General features: G+C 45.9%; 1 protein-coding gene across 2 annotated transcripts in view; it reads right to left on the bottom strand.

Moving 5' to 3' along the window:
* The window catches only part of KYNU (kynureninase), a 75,439-nt gene extending 63,016 nt beyond the window's left edge, over positions 1-12,423 (bottom strand). For both annotated transcript variants that reach the window (XR_011364511.1, XM_069982661.1), the window contains exons 1-3: positions 12,305-12,423; positions 8,362-8,555; positions 3,880-4,000 (exon numbers count right to left, since the gene is read on the bottom strand). Coding sequence is in view for 1 of the 2 variants with exons in the window: in XM_069982661.1 (XP_069838762.1) it covers positions 3,880-4,000; positions 8,362-8,530 (290 nt within the window). In the remaining variant the exon portion in view is untranslated. The remainder of the gene's footprint in view (positions 1-3,879; positions 4,001-8,361; positions 8,556-12,304) is intronic.
* Between the last annotated feature and the right edge of the window lie 1,169 nt (positions 12,424-13,592).

The raw sequence follows: 13,592 nt of genomic DNA, 5'->3' as shown, positions 1-13,592 counted from the left end.
TATCTGTTGCTTTATTTGTTTCCCATGACTCCCATTAATGATAATTATTTAATACCAGGCTTTTCTCTGCTTTCTCCCCTAATAGCCGTCCTTCACTCATTACACATTACGAGGTGATATTTCGCCCATCGAGCCGTGTGATCAGTTCCACCCGGAGAGGGAATATTACAAATGATAATATCTAATAATGAGCGTTGTCTTTCACCTCGGCCGTTCCGCCACTACTCTCCATATTAGACATTTAATTACTATGTAGTGCGGCGATGGCTGCTGCCGGAGGGGGCTGGATCTCTAAGTGCTGGTAATGGGTTTAGGCACTTCAGGACTGTGATGGCTCCAATCATCCTCATACCCTTTGTAAGTAAATTCTGCCTTCAGTTCCAGGAATCCATTTGATCATCTGTTGTGACCTTGTCATTGGGAAGGATTTTAGAGAAACGGCAAATGTTTGTGAAGTTGAAGGTTAACTTGTGTATCTGTTGTCTGTAAATGGGGATTATTCCATAGAGGTTTGTTACATTGTGAGCATTCTAACATTTAGTCCTGTAAATGGGATGGGGACAATAACCTATGTGTTTATAGACATGCCGGTATTTTTGTTGCATCAATCTGTAATACGTACTGGACGTCAAAGCGTATATATAAAGCTGTAATACGTACTGGGTGGCAGAGCGTATATATATATATATATATATATATATATATACATATATATATATATATATATATATATCTGTAATACATACTGGATGTTAGAGTGTATATATGAAGCTGTAATATGTACTGGATGTCAGAGCCTACATATGAATATGTAATACGTACTTGATTTCACATTGCATATAGTTACATGTCTTCAGATAGCTAATACGGAGATATAATTTTAAAGTACCATATGGTGGCAATAGCGGATATGGGCAGGAATAGGCTAGGAGTAGTTTTCCATTAGAGCAGGGATGGGGAACCTTTGGGGAACCCAAAGGTTCCCCATTCCTTCTTTAATAGAACAGACCTCATATAGTTACAAGATTATAGATGATTGGGGGGTCCTAGGACCTCGGCTAATCACAAGAATGGGAGATCCCATGGTTCCCTGCTATCGGACATGCATGCTGCCGCTCCATTCACCTCTGGGGGCCCAATGAAGACAGCCAAGTACAGTATCAGACTATATCCATCACCCACTGGAATTGCACACCCAGTAACACCTATTATATATTCCATCCTGTTCATCAGCCTCATAAAGTTTAAAGGGGCATTTACACTTGGGGTACTTATGCACACAATAGGGCCTAAGTAAGAGAACACAGGGGGGCTATCCACTATGGTCCCCCACAATCTTGAAAATGGGGACCCTGAATGCAGCTCTATGGAATCCTGGAAAACATGAATACAGCTATAGGTCATAGGTTGTATCCACCAGGACTCCCTAGGGCGGCATCTAACTTTTTCAGCCACCGGTAATCAAATGCTACACGCTTGGGATCAGACAGGCATGCTCAAGGTTTGTCATCTCTGTTAATGATTGTTTAATAATTATTAATCTATTAAAGGACAACTCCCACAAAATTTTTTTTGGCTTACTTAACACACATTACAAAGTTATATAACTTTGTAATGTGGTTAAATACCCGGTCTGGCCCCCTTCCCCCACTTTCCGACCCCCGACACCCCCCAGTAGTTAAAGAATTTATACATTACCTATTACAATCGTCACGGTCCTCTTATTATGTATTATTATTAGTAGTAGTATCAATGGCGGATTATAATGTGGGCGGTTTGGGCGGCCGCCCGGGGCCCGAGGCTCCGGGGGGCCCATGCCACGCTGCCCACATTATAATGCCGCTATGGCCCGGCCCCCCCCCCCTCGCCATTGCAGGCTCTTGTGACCGCAAGCATTGTTTTGCTTGCGGTCACAAGAGTCCTGCTCTTACTGTCCCCCGGCTGTTGCGCAGCTGCCGGAGGTGTTCCGTCCTATCCCCCGGCAGCGTGCGCATCAGAGAGCTCCCCGTGTGCTTGTGGCTGTGACTTCCGGTGCACGGGGAGCTCTGTGATGCGCGCGCTGCGGGGGAATAGGACGGGACACCCCCGGCAGCTGCGCAACAGCCGGGGGACAGACGGAGCCTGCAGGACAGGAGAGGATCGACGGGGGAACGGGTTGTAAGGTGAGTTTTTTGTTGTTTTTTTTAAATCTGCCTGCACGGAGGGGGGGAAAAGAGGGGGGGCTATCTATAAGAGGGGGGGGGGGAAGAGGGGGACCATTTATAAGAGGGGGGGGAGAGGGGGACCATTTATAAGAGGGGGGGGGAGAGGGGGACCATCTATAAGAGGGGGGGAGAGGGGGACCATTTATAAGAGGGGGGGGGGGAGAGGGGGACCATCTATAAGAGGGGGGGAGAGGGGGACCATCTATAAGAGGGGGGAAAAGAGGGGGACCATCTATAAGAGGGGGGGAAGAGGGGGACCATCAACAAGGGTATAAGGGGGGGGGAGAAGGGGACCATCTATAAGGGGGGGAAGAGGGGGCCATCTATAAGGGGGGAAGAGGGGGCCATCTATAAGGGGGGGGAGTGGGGTACCATCTATAAAGGGTGGGAAAGAGGGGTACCATCTATAAGGGGGCAAAAGGGGTACCATCTATAAGGGGGGGGGAGAGGGGTACCATCTACAAGGAGGGGAGAGGGGTACCATCTATAAGGGGGGGGGAGAGGGGTACCATCTATAAGGGGGAAAGAGGGGTACCATCTATAAGAGGGGGGGAAGAGGGGGACCATCTATAAGGGGGGGGGGAAGAGGGGGGACCATCTATAAGGGGGGGAAGAGGGGGACCATCTATAAAGAGGGAAGAGGGGGGACCATCTATAAGGGGGGGAAGAGGGGGGACCATCTCGTATAGGATTAGCACCATCCTCTCTTGACATCCTCTGTGCTGCTGTGACGCTGTGACCTCCCCTATAAAATCAGCCCCCTCCTCTCCGGGCATCCTTTGTGCTGCTGTGACCCTCCCCTGTTAGATCAGCGCCCTCCTTTCCTGACATCCTCTGTGCTGCTGGAACGTTGTGACCTCCCCTATAAGATCAGCCCCCTTCTCTCCTGACATCCTTTGTGCTGCTGTGACCCTCCCCTGTTAGATCAGAGCCCTCCCCTCCTGACATCCTCTGTGCTGCTCGGACCTCTCCTATAGATCAGCACCCTCCTCTCCTGACATCCTCTGTGCTGCTCGGACCTCTCCTATAGATCAGCACCCTCCTCTCCTGACATCCTCTGTGCTGCTGGGACCTCCCCTACAAGATCAGCACCCTCCACTTCTGACATCCTCTGTGCTGCTGTGACCCTGCGACCTCCCCTATAAGATCAGCACCCTCCACTCCTGACATCCTCTGTGCTGCTGTGACCCTGCGACCTCCCCTATAAGATCAGCTCCCTCCTCTCCTGAAACCAGCTGGCAGTATGTTTATTGGGGGCAGTCGAGGTGGGATGGGCAATGCTTACTGGGAGCAGCAAGGGACCAAACATTATGTTTTATGGGGCCAGCAGGGAGGGGAGGCAGGCAGTGTTTATTGGGGACAGCATGGGGGGGGCAGTATAATGTGGGCAGATTGACCGGGGGGGGGGGTTAATTTAAATGACAGACTCAGCTCTGCTATAACTGTGCATTGTGTGAGTATCTTGAGCAAGCATCTTAAAAAACACTCTCTCTACCCAATAATGACTAGGGCCAGGCAGACTAACCAGAGGACCCGACCAGTGGGACAGAAGGAAGACAAATCCTTAGGAATAAAGATCTAAATACAGCTGTAAGAATGTTGAGTATTTATAGGAACGGTTCACGGGAATCACAGCTTTACTAAGAATATACTATACAACACATGCTGTACTTACATTTTTGCCCACTTGTCCAGCTCTTCGTCGAGATAGGGTTTAACATTTTTAGGTAAAAGCCCGAGGGAATTCCCACAGAAGTATACACAGTCCTCTTCTCCATTAACAAGAGATATATCTGCTGGAATAACAAGTAACAAGCATAAAATAACTACATAGTAATAACAGAGAAACTGTTCATACATTGTTACTGTGGAGGCAAGAGAAAAAAACATTATACTGTAATAGTATGTAAGTGTGCTGGGGTCAGGGCTTGTGCTTCCCTGCAATTCTCTACACGGACAATGGTGGCAGCAGAGGAACTGTGTTTGCCTTTACTGTTGGCACAGTAAACAATAAAACAAATAAAAAATTATATATATACATATATATATATATATATATATATATATATATATATATATAAACAAATAAAAAATTATATATATATATATATATATATATATATATATATATATATATATATATATATATATATATATAATATACTTTTTCTTTATTTTTTTCCCCCAACAGAATTCACCTTTAAGAAATGACCCCCAATGTCTGTAAAAAAAGATTCCTGCTAAGCAATGTGAAGGTAATTGTTAAAACCAACTTTCTCAAGGTCATGAAGACTTGTTCAGAGCAAAAGACTCAGGAAAAGAGCTTGGATGAAGAGTGTGACACCTCCGGGAAATACCTGCACTTTACACTCCCGTTACAAGGAAAGTCCAGGACAGAATCAATAATGACGCCTGCAGAAGATCTTATTCTAAAAGGTGACCAATAACCTCCAAAACTATATATATATATATATGTGTGTGTATATACCGTATATATATATATATATATATATATATATATATATATATATATATATATTTATTTCCCCCCCCTATTCCTGCTGAACATTCTGCACATAAGAACAGTACAAAGCTCATTCCAAGTCAATGGTTGCTAAGAAACACTTTTAAAGACCTTTACCAGACTATTTTCCTGGTGGAAAAAGTACCAAATTTTGTTTCAAATGGTTAAAAATAAATAAATAAAAAATGCTAGGATGGGCTGTACCTCTGCCTGAATGCTGCCCCCTACAGTTCTCACTGTGCACCTTCAGTAATGCGCCCTGATGGTCTAGCAGTGTTAGAAGGTACAGGGCTGCTTATCTGTATTTTATCAATCATTTTATTGCCAATGGATTGGTGCCAGTTTTGCATCAGCATCTCACACCTGTATTACACACGCCGGTCCCCAGCCTGACTGCCGGGCTCATGACCCTGGTTAACAGCTATCAGTTTGGGTCATCAGAACCTCGGTCAGGTCCGGGCTACATTCATAATACAGATGTCAAGGTGTGCATGTAATACAGTGGTGCCTTGGATTATGAGCATAATTCATCTCCGGGACCGCGCTTGTAATCCAAATCCACTCTTACACCAAAGCAAATTTTCACATAAAAAATTATTGAAATGCAATTAAAATCATTGAAATTGAAAGTCACTGTACAGTATAGCAATCAGCAGGATGGAGCTGCAGATCCCCATAATGCAGTAGCGTAGTACAACAAACTAGAATAGAGAAGCAGGGCTGCTGTCAGAGGTCTGTGTGGTCACATGACAGCAATGGAGAAGGGGGGGGGGGGGTGTGTTCAGCATGGACCAATCAGGAAAAGAGATTTAAAGAGCTGTGCAGCAGGACAGTGACAGAAACCTTTTTATACTTCAATGTGAGTGGCTGAGTGTAAGTGTAAGCAGGCACACAATAGCAGCAGTGTGTATAGCTGAGTGTAAGTGCAGGCACATAATAGCAGCAGTGTGTGTAGCTTAGTGTAAGTGCAGGCACATAATAGCAGCAGTGTGTATAGCTTAGTGTAAGTGCAGGCACATTATAGCAGCAGTGTGTATAGCTGAGTGTGAGTGTAGGCACAATATAGCAGGAATGGAGAACATGGGAAACACAAGAGCTGACAGAGACTGCAGGGAGGAATGAGCAGGGCAGAGGTGGGCAGATACATAGATACAGGGGTTACAGATATGAAGAGATTACCCCCACAGTCCTGTCCCCTGATGTAAGCCCCAGCCTGAAGTATATCTGCTATGATTTGGGAGGTGAGGGAGACTTCCTGGTTCAGAGTACAGAGCTGTAGACCCCGCTATGCAGGCCATGCCCCTCCCCTACTCCCCCTCCCACCCAGTACAGGGAGCTCTTAAACCAAAGCAATGCTCTTAAACCAAGTTACAATTTAGAAAAACTGTGAGCTCTTAAACCAAAACGCTCTCAATCCAAGTTACTCTTAAATTAAGGTACCACTGTACATTCGTGTGAAACTGATGTAATGGTTTATTTTCTCAAGAAAAAATACATAGGGGGAGATTTATCACAGGGTGTTCAAACTGCCCACAGCAACCAATCACAGCTCAGCTTTCAGCTCTGGCAAAATGAAAGCTGAGCTGTGATTGGTTGCTGTGGGCAGTTTACACCAGTGAATATTTTACACCCTTTGATAAATCTTGGCCATAGTGCTTAAAGCGACTCTGTACCCACAATCTGACCCCCCCAAAACCAAGATCTGTCCTGGGGTCCGTTCAGCAGGTGATGCAGTTATTGTCCTAAAAAAAATACTTTTAAACTTGCAGCCCCGTGCCAAACGGGAGTATCTGTGCCCTAACTTTGCACCACCCCTCTGTCCCTCCTCCCCACCCTCCTCATCATTAGGAATGCTCCAGGCAGATTGCCTCCTATTCCTCACCTGTGGCAGCCCGGCACATGGGCTGGATCGTTAAGGACCTGTGCAATGTTCAGCATGGAAAAAATGTTCAGTGGCATTCCTAATGCTGAAGAGGGTGGGGAGGAGGGACGGAGGGGGTGGTGCAAAGTTAGGACACAGATACTCCCGTTTGACACAGGGCTGCAAGTTTTAGGGTGCCTTCACACCTACCGTATCGCAGCAGAAAATCCGCTGCGGATCCGCAGCAGATCCGCAGCAGATTTAACTAAATGAATGAACACAGCTTTAAACCGCACTTACAAATCTGCTGCAGATCCGCAGCAGATTTGACAGTGCGTATTTAATGCTGTGTTCATTCATTTAGTCAAATCTGCTGCGGATCTGCTGCGGATCCGCAGCGGATTTTCTGCTGCGATACGGTAGGTGTGAAGGCACCCTTAAAGTATTTTTTTAGGACAATAACTGCATCACCTGCCGAACGGACCGCAGAAAAGATCTTAGATTAAAAGCAGCTATCTGACGGTACAAGCGTTTTGGGGGGACAGATTGTGGGTACAGAGTCGCTTTAAAACATGGGTCTCCAAACTGCGGCGCTCCAGCTGTGGCAAAACTACAACTCCCATCATGCCTGGACAGCTCAAGCTGTGAATTTGGCTGTCCAGGCATGATGGGTAATGTAGTTTTGCAACAGCTGGAGGGCCGCAGTTTGGAGACCCATGCTTTAAAAAGAATGTGAGTGTGAGTTTTTATTGGGTGCTACATTTTGGCTATTTGCATATGTGCTGTGATTGGCTGGTTAGTACTCTGCTGGGTGAGATTTGAATTTCTGAACAATCCACCTTTCATTTCTATGAAATAAGTTTTGGTCTTTAAAGGGGTACTCCAGCAACTGGTTTCAGAAAGTTATACAGATTTGTAATTTACTTCTATTTAAAAATCTCCAGTCTTCCAGTACTTATTAGCTGCTGTATGTCCTACAGGAAGTGGTGTATTCTTTCCAGTCTGAAACAGTGCTCTCTGCTGCCACCTCTGTCCATGTCAGGAACTGTCCAGAGCAGGAGAGGTTTTCTATGGGGATTTGCTGCTGCTCTGGACAGTTCCTGACATGGACAGAGGTGGCAGCAGAGAGCAGTGTGTCAGACTGGAAATAATACACAACTTTCTGCAGGACATACAGCAGCTGACAAGTACTGGAAGACTGGAGATTTTTTTAAATAGAAATAAATGATAAGTCTATATATAACTTTCTGAAAACAGTTAATTTGAAAGATAAAGATTTTTGAAGGTTAAGACTCTTTAATTTTACATTTATTAAAAAGAATCCAAAAACACATAGCACACCTATCCTATACTCCGCCACATTCACCATCACTCCATCCTATGCCACTCCTCCTCAAGCCCCTGCAGAGACCAGGAAGTGGCCGGGCAGCGCGGACCGGAGTGGCGCGATCTGGGACACTGTACGGGAACTGGGGAGGTAAGAGGACGTCATTGCCCTCATCCACCTCCTCCCCGGCCATAGACAAAAAAGCCCCCCGGCCCGGAGTACCCCTTTAAGTAGTTTTTCCCTTAGTTCAGTATATTGCAGATGTCACAGTAGATTCTCTATCCTGGTGGGCCAGGGACATTTGCCATCTTCGCTCCTGGCCCAACTCTACTTAGTTTGTCTCAAATACATTTACTATATGTCTAGAGGGTCTTATTTCTGCCCTGTTGCTATAAATATGCAGAAGCGAAGCCAAAGGCTCCAAAAACATAATCATGTGTCTTACTTGTTGGCAAATCCTTCGCCTTTGGAACGTGAAAACATTGTCTAAGGTGCTTCAATTCATCTTCATTGTCTAAGTGGAGAGCGAGGTCCTCGTCCAGCACGCTGTATCCCAGCTGAGACGCTAGGCTCTCTAACCTTGTTACAGGTGACTTATGATCCGATGGATTCATGATGATGAACCAAGCTCAAGCTGATCTGAAATACAGAGAAAATTTTTGGAGATGACCACTTAAAGGGTTAACCAGCGAAAATATTTTTCTTTCAAATCAACTGGTGTCAGAAAGTTCTATAGATTTGTAATTTACTTCTATTAAAAAATCTAAAGTCTTCCCATACTTATCAGCTTCTGTATATGCTGCAGGAAGTGTTGTTTTATTTTCAGTCTGACACAGTGCTCTCTGCTGACATCTCTGGCCGAGACAGGAACTGTCCAGAGCAGGACATGTTTTCTATGGGGATTCATAGAAAACCAAAACAAAGTTCCTGTCTCGGCCAGAGATGTCAGCAGAGAGCACTGAAAATAAAACAACATTTCCTACATGACATACAGTAGATCAGGGGTGGGGAACCTCCGGCCCGCGGGCCGCATCCGGCCCCTGACACCTCCGGATGTGGCCCGCGGCTCCCCTGTGACATGCGCCGCTCTGGAGGAGAAGGAGCCGACACACACGGCATCCTCCTGTGTCTGTGACAGCTGCCAGGAGGATGCTGTGAGTGCCGGCTCCTTCCCCTCAGAGCGGTGTACATCTTCTGACTCCTGCCCTCCTGTGACGTGTGCCGCGCTGGTGAGGCAGGAGCTGGCACAGACACAGGAAGATGTGTTGTATGCCGGCTCCTGCCTCACCAGCGCGGCGCAGAGCGGCGCACGTCTTCTGACTCCTGCGGGCCGCGCGCGATGATGTCATTTCATCGCGCGCCGCCTGCAGGAGAAGACCGGCACAGAAGAGAGGAGGGAGAAGAGGACCTGGACAGCGTGGGAGCGGAGGAAAGGTGAGTGGGATGTTTATTTTTTTCATTTGGGGCAGACACTGGGGGTTAACTAGGCCACCAGGGACATGACTGAGGGGTTAACTAGGCCACCAGGGACATGACTGAGGAGTTAACTAGGCCACCAGGGACATGACTGAGGAGTTAACTAGGCTACCAGGGACATGACTGAGGGGTTAACTAGGCCACCAGGGACATGACTAAGGAGTTAACTAGGCTACCAGGGACATGACTGAGGAGTTAACTAGGCTACCAGGGACATGACTGAGTGGTTAACTAGGCCACCAGGGACATGACTGAGGAGTTAACTAGGCCACCAGGGACATGACTGGGGGGGTTAACTAGGCCACCAGGGACATAACTGAGGAGTTAACTAGGCCACCAGGGACATGACTGGGGGGGTTAACTAGGCCACCAGGGACATGACTGAGGAGTTAACTAGGCTACCAGGGACATGACTGGGGGGGTTAACTAGGCCACCAGGGACATGACTGAGGAGTTAACTAGGCTACCAGGGACATGACTGAGGAGTTAACTAGGCCACCAGGGACATGACTGAGGAGTTAACTAGACCACCAGGGACATGACTGAGGAGTTAACTAGGCCACCAGGGACATGACTGAGGAGTTAACTAGGCTACCAGAGACATGACTGAGGGGTTAACTAGGCCACCAGGGACATGACTGAGGGTTAACTACAATAGCAGGGGCATTAGGGGAACAATACTTTGCCTTGTTCGGGTGCTGCAAACCCCCGCTACTAACTGCCGCGCACGGTATGCGGCCCTCGAATGATTTTATTAAGGCCCGACCGGCCCTCGACATGGAAAAGGTTCCCCACCCCTGCAGTAGATAATAAGTATGGGAAGACTTGAGATTTTTCAATAGAAGTAAATTACAAACCTATATAACTTTCTGATATCAGTTGATTTGAAAGAAAAAGATTTTGGCTGGACAACCCCTTTTAATATTGCATTTATAGGTTTGTCTTTTGGAGGGGCGCTCTTCTCTGATAAGCTTTGGAGACCCCGGCGGCCGATGGGGGTCCCAAGGCTGGTCCCGCAGATCACCGTGGGCACAAGGAGAGCTAAGTTAGTACTTGTAATCAATTTCCCCCCTGCCCCTGCCGGCTACAGGATTTTATAATCTATCAGACTTCTCCTTTCAGGCCTCCTGCCCACATACATGTCAGCTTTTACAGTCAAGAACATCAGGAAGCCTTTCAGGAGGCTTCAGGAAACCATCAGTATTTCTTCACCATAAAAATGGAACAGAAAACAAGAAAAGCCAAACTCTTCTGCTGTAGGCTGCAGCAGCGCTCTCCTCTGGCTTCTCCTTCTCTCTTCCTTCTTTGTGAGTGCAGGAGTGATGTCACTTCTGTGCCACAACACTGGGGGAGAGAGATAGTGCTGCTTCCAGCCAAAGAGTGATTGACAGAGCTGGGAACCAATGGCTCCTTGTCCTGTCAAACACAGCACAGCATTTAACTATATATGCACCTGATTAGGAGCTCATGCAGTGAAAGGGCCAACATAAGCACTCAGAGGCAAGTGGTGGAGACGCTGACCCAGTGTAGCTAGGAGGGAATTCCAAATTCTGAACAGTTTCCAGATTTGGATAGATTTTCCTGAAAAATGTGCATGGAGCCTAACACAACATGTCTCTTCTGTTTTCCGTGCTAATATACAATACAATGTACCTAATACATCAGATTATACTGCATGCCTACCTTCTTAGTAGTATCCAGCTGAACCTACACATGCTACTTTGTACTATCATTACATAATATATACATCCATTATATATGTACAGCCCCCTGCCCTCCCCTCTGGACTCCATGTCTATGGAGACATTTTCCTCTAAGATCCTGTCTGCTTTATTATGGCTCCATAAATAGTAAGGCCATGTTCAGACCTTGTAAGAGACCGGCCGTTCCGTGAGCCGGCTGGGTCACAGAACGGCCGGTCTTAGAAAAGATAATCCCGGACGGTACTGCAATATCGGCCGGATGATCTTAAGCGCTGCTGAGTTCTGATGCGGGCGGCACGGATGCGCTGCATTTATAATACACTAGTATGGAACTAACGTAGTGTGAACATAACCTAACACAATGTGATTGAGCCCAGTAATGTGGCTCTCCTACTGGTGCAAAGCTATAATTCCCAGCATGCCCTAAGTGCTTAAAGGGGTTGTCCGGCGATAAAAAATTATTCACAGAATAACACACATTACAAAGTTATACAACTTTGTAATGTATGTTATGTCTGTGAATGGCCCCCTTCCCCGTGTTTCCCCCCACCCACGCTAGACCCGGAAGTGTGGTGCATTATACTCACCGCATCTCGTGTCGTCCACGGTCTCCGATCGTCAGCAGTGACGTCTTCTTCGGGAGGCCGGCGGATCTTCCCGAGTGCCGGACACCCTCTGCAGCGTCATCCGAAGCTCAGCCGCGATTGGCTGAGCATAACTGTGCTCAGCCAATCGCGGCTGAGCTTCGGATGACGCTGCAGAGGGCGGCCGGCACTCGGGAAGATCCGCTGGCCTCCCGAAGAAGACGTCACTGCTGAGGATCGGAGACCGTGGTCGGCACGTGACAGGTAATGTATAGCGCACCACACTTCCGGGTACACGGGTGGGGGTGGTGGGACACGGGGAAGGGGGCCATTCACAGACATAACATACATTACAAAGTTGTATAACTTTGTAATGTGTGTTATTCTATGAATAATTTTTTATCGCCGGACAACCCCTTTAAGGCCGTCAGAACACGATGGAAGTCATAGTATTGTAATATCTGGAGAGCCACTTATTAGAGAAGTCTACATATACAGTACATAGAAGAAATCACTGAAGTAAGAATCTAGTAACTAGGATGGACAAAGCTTTATCTAGAAGGAAGTCAGGGAATGGTCATATATATATATAATATTAGATATATAGCGGCTATTCTGCACATACCTTATTCCCGGCGTCTAGAACGCTAAAGAGTAACAAAAAACAACAAGCGACAACACATCTCCTGCCGTCCTGGAGATTTGCACCAGCACAACCTTTGCAGCGAGGACTCGTACATTCACTCCCCCCACGGCAGCAAATAACCTGCTTAGTATCAAAGGTTATTGGACTCTGACTGCAAATACAGGAGCATGGGAAGTTAGAGGTTTGTCAACATATTTATTGCACAATCAGCTTTTTCTGGGTATAAAACATAGATATCCATATTACTAGAAAAAAAAAGTCCATGGGATATTTTAACAAATGTGTATGTTGTAATCTGGACTCATTGGTTTGGAAAACTGCTAATATTCCTAAGGCTGGGTTCACACTACGTTTTTGCAATCCGTTTTTTCAAAAAATTCAGGGTTTTTTTTTGCAAAAAAACAGATGAAAAACGGATGGAAAAAAACGGATGCATGTGTGTGCATCCGTTTTGATCAATTTTTTTTCCATTGAATTTCATTATTAAAAAAAACGGATCCTTTTTTTTTTAACGGACACAAAAATGAGGTCGACTACGTTTTTGTGTGCAATTAAAAAAAAACACTCTCTTGCAATCTGTTTTTTTCATGTTTTTGTAAAAAAAAAAAAAATGATGGAAAAAACTGATGCATTTGCGTGCATCCGTTTTCATCCGTTTTTCTATTGACTTCCATTATAAAAAAAAAGGATCAAAACGCATCTGTTTTTTTAATGTACACAAAAGTAAGATCAGCCATGTTTTTGTGTGTGTTTAAAAAAAAAAACGGATGCGTTTTGATCCTTTTCTTTTACAATGGAAGTCAATGGAAAAACAGATCAAAACAGATGCGCACAAAGGTATTCGTTTTTTCCACCCATTTTTGTGCAAAAATGGATGAAAAAAAAAAAAGATTATAAAAACCTAGTGTGAACCCAGCCTTAGTCCTTCGCTAATCGGTCAGTGTAATTCCACATTGTTAGCTCCTTTGCTGGGATCAGATGGAGTAAACTATTGCAGTTATGATTGTAACTAACGACTATCGTTTTGTGTAATATGTTATCGTTAAAAATTGATTTGTCGAATAGTACCCTAGGGGCCCTATTCCGCGGGACGATTATCATTCGCATAATCGTTTATGATAAACAATCCAAACAACCGCTATTGCGAAAGACCTGAAATCGTTCGCCCATTTACATGGAACGATAATCGTTACTTATGATCGCTCTTGCGGTCGTCTTGTCGTTGCTATTGCGTTCGTCACTACTGCAAACGACCAAACAACGTCAT

This window comes from Dendropsophus ebraccatus, chromosome 9 (assembly GCF_027789765.1).
Source record: "Dendropsophus ebraccatus isolate aDenEbr1 chromosome 9, aDenEbr1.pat, whole genome shotgun sequence".
NCBI lineage: Eukaryota > Metazoa > Chordata > Amphibia > Anura > Hylidae > Dendropsophus > Dendropsophus ebraccatus.
The sequence above is the reverse complement of the archived record's forward strand: the minus strand, read 5'-3'. Positions and strand labels throughout refer to the sequence as shown.